At 36.8% G+C, this 3,618-nt stretch overlaps 1 protein-coding gene across 2 annotated transcripts in view; it reads left to right on the top strand.

The window, feature by feature from the left end:
* LOC106461373 (CUGBP Elav-like family member 2) overlaps positions 1 to 3,618 on the top strand; it is a 166,239-nt gene that overhangs the window by 85,747 nt on the left and 76,874 nt on the right. For both annotated transcript variants that reach the window (XM_022388480.1, XM_013921194.2), the window contains exon 3: positions 2,091 to 2,139. In XM_022388480.1, coding sequence (XP_022244188.1) covers positions 2,091 to 2,139 — 49 coding nt within the window. The remainder of the gene's footprint in view (positions 1 to 2,090; positions 2,140 to 3,618) is intronic.

The following is a 3,618-nucleotide window of genomic DNA, read 5'->3' on the forward strand; positions in this document are numbered from 1 at the left end:
CAGGCTTCTTCCATACCCAAACACGTCCATCAGAGTGGAAGAGCATGTAGCGTGACTCGTCGCTCTACAGTACCGATTTCCATTCATCCACGGTCCAGGTTCGGTGTGCCTTGCCCCATGCCAATCGATGGTGTGCATTTGTTTTTGTTATCAACCGCTTGTGGGTTGCATCTTTTTCGTGAAAATTCATGACATTCAGCTCTCGACGTGTCGTGGAAACACTTATAGGATTGCTTGTGGCTGCTTGCATCTCCGAACACAAATTCTCTGGGGTCTGATGGTGAGACGAGGTAACCAACCATCTCAAGGCAGGTCGGCTTCTGTCAGTTAGTATTATACGCCTACCTGGTCGTTTCTTGAGCTCATTGTCACCTTTGGACTTCCATTTCTTCAGCACGTTGCCAATTGTCGACCTGGGAATGTTTACCTGTTGCGCAATAGCACGTAAAGACATTTTCCTCAAAATGATATCCAACTATCCTTCCCCTCTGAAACTCTGTTAGTTCTTTCTGTGTACTCATTGTTCGGCGTACAAGTTCGAAATGACTTCCGAGCAAACCGCTGCTCACCTTTAAAGGCCAAACTATTTACATATTTCGTCGTCACACCCATTTATCCGGCAATCAGAGGTGTGTCCCATGACTTTTGGTAGTATAGTATATATATATATATATATATATGTGTGTGTGTCGATCACAGACAAGTTTTGATGGATACTATTATATTAGTGACTTAAAACGGTAGTAATCTTGCTTCAAAGCCTGCAAAAGAAACAAAAGTTGAAATAAGAAGAAACCCCTTTGCTCTATTCATTGCATATATCAATATCTCTTGCCACCTTTTTTTTCTGTTGTTGTGGTTGTTATTAAAATATTGGGAAAATACTTTCAAATACAAATGATTAACATGGTTGTTACAATGGAACATTAACTGAATGTTTATGTAGAGCTACTTGTCTGGTATTCAAAGTAGTCAATATCCAATGAAGTTATCTGACAATTGCGCGTAAATATATATACATGTATATATTTAGAATTTTCATGCAAAGCTATACAAGAGCTATCTGCGCATAGCCGTCCTTAATTTTGAACCAACTGGTTAGATGAAAGGCAAATATTCAATAACACCAAACGCCAACTCTTAGGCTACTCATGTAAAAAAGCTATCTTGTGCATAGAAGATTATAGCATAAAACGACCTCAGACGCGTGTCTATTAAAATAGTATTTCCCAGCACATGATGTCCCCAGTGAGGACAGGGCACATGATGTACACAGTGAGGACAGGGATAGATCGTTGTTCAAAATTAATTCTTCTTCATTTAGCGTAAGATCGAAAATCGGCATGTTTTTCTCTTTGTTCGCGGTTAGCAATATCAAGCCAGTTTTTTCATAACTTTTATTCTTAACGTCAGTCATGAAATTCAAATTTTAGTTGGTTTGTTTTTTTACAGCACGGTCATTACTTCCCTTAGTTTGAGAAGTAAATATAAAGCTCATAGTTTCTCTTAGATACTATGAAACGTGGATCCTAAATATCCAGATAGATACATCGTAATAAGTTGATATCTGACTAGGAGCATCGTGTCACGTCTATATCCGGATAGAGGCACCGTGATTAGGCAGTATTATATATGTGAGTATCCGGATATAAGCATTATATGTGCCATTAACAGGATAAAAACCGCTGTAGTTTGTCGGTATATAAATATATAGCATATTAAATAAATACATGGATAACATTCTGTTGTGTGTCAATGTTCGGATATCAAATTCTTGACTTGCCACTACCTGCTTGAATATATTGTGGCATGTCAAGAGGTGGAAAAAAGCATTGTGGTATATCAATACCCAGATAAAAACATGAAATATTTCAACATCTTATTCAATTTATATTTCATTCATTTCTTTTCCTTAAATAAACATTTTATAAATAGTTTTAAAATGTTAGAGTAACTTGGCTTAGCATGGGTTTTTTATGCTTAGATTGTGTTTTCTATAGAGATAGGTGGCCATTTTATTTTATTGCTATTTGACCCGTATTTCCCAAACATGAGTCTGAGAGTGTCTCTCTTTATGTATGTACTTTTAGATGAATCGCCCCCTCCAGAAGAAACCAGCGAATAGTGAAAGCAAAAATGGTAAGTAACGTTTTTTTTTAATTCTTCAATCGATGGCGCCCAGGTCTAAGGACATGTGCTTTTGGTCCATTTAGTATATGTAAATAGCATAAAGATAGAACAGTATTTAGAAGCCACTATTCAATACAATCGCAGTTATTACACGCCAAATCACTTAAAGATCAAATGAAGAGTAAAAACACCATTTAGAACATCTCTTGTGAATCTGAATCCGATCTATCTGCAATACCAAAGAAGAAGACCATACAATAAAATGGATACACTAAATAAATGGAATATGAACCAGACACGAGAATAAAGTTTAAAGAAGCCTTTTACATACACCTAACAGATAACACACCCAGAAAATCTAGCATAGAAGTCAGCAAAATCTTGATACCTCTCTTGACAACAATCATATAAGCTAGTTGATTTGCGTCAGCTGTCCATAATTTTAAAGTGATAGCTTCAAATGAAAGCAGTTAGTTAGTCGTCACCATCCACCCCCAAATTTTTGGCTACTCTTGTCATACCGAATAGTGTGACTTGGTCATCATTCTTATAATACAACCACGGCCCCAAACTGCGGAGTGTAAAAATAATTTAAATAATTTGTAAAGGATTTGTTTTTGGCAGTGATATGACGCGAACCACAGAGCATCAGTTCCACCGACTGGCACGCTGGCTGTGTCTTTCTAAGGACCCACGTGCAGACAGCAACAGTTTAGTAAATAAAATGTTGGTAACTACTAATTGGTAATAAGTACCCCCCCCCTCCCCCTCCCAGTGGCACAGACATACGACGCTAGAAACCGGATTTGAATACCCGTGGGCAAAGTACAGATAGGCCATTGTGTAGCTTTATGCTTAACTTCAAACAAAAGCAATGAGTATCTAGTAATTTGGAATAAATAGCAAATAACTAGAAATTAGGCTTAGGTGGCATCCATGACAACGAATACAGTGGAGACTTAAAAAAAACTGCAATGATAATTCATTTTTAATAATACAAAATTATGGTTTTTGTATACTAAAAATTCCTTTATAAGAATCTGCACGATGGTGACTTCATTTTAACGAAGGTTCATTTTTAATAACCTACACGATGGTGGCTCCAGTACTGCCAATTTCTTTATAATAATGTACACGGTGGTGGCTCCTGTATAATGAAGATTCCTTTATAATAATCTACGTGATAGTAGCTTCACGATAATGAAGATTCCTTTAAAAAAAACCTTACGATGGTGGCTACAGTATAACGAAGGTTTCTAAATAATAATTTACACAGTGGTGACTTCATTTTAACGAAGGTTCCTTTATAATAACCTACGTGATAATAATTGAATAGTGTCCAGGGTCACTGATGAGGAGTGGAATTCTCCGAAACTAGTCTGGCTCGCAGACATACATCCCAATGAAAGAATAGACCATTCCAAGCTTTTACTTGTTGTTAAACAAAAGTTTAAACAACTCTATTTATTCAATTATGTACTACAGCTG

Source organism: Limulus polyphemus, unplaced genomic scaffold (assembly GCF_000517525.1).
Source record: "Limulus polyphemus unplaced genomic scaffold, Limulus_polyphemus-2.1.2 Scaffold38, whole genome shotgun sequence".
Taxonomy (NCBI): Eukaryota; Metazoa; Arthropoda; class Merostomata; order Xiphosura; family Limulidae; genus Limulus; species Limulus polyphemus.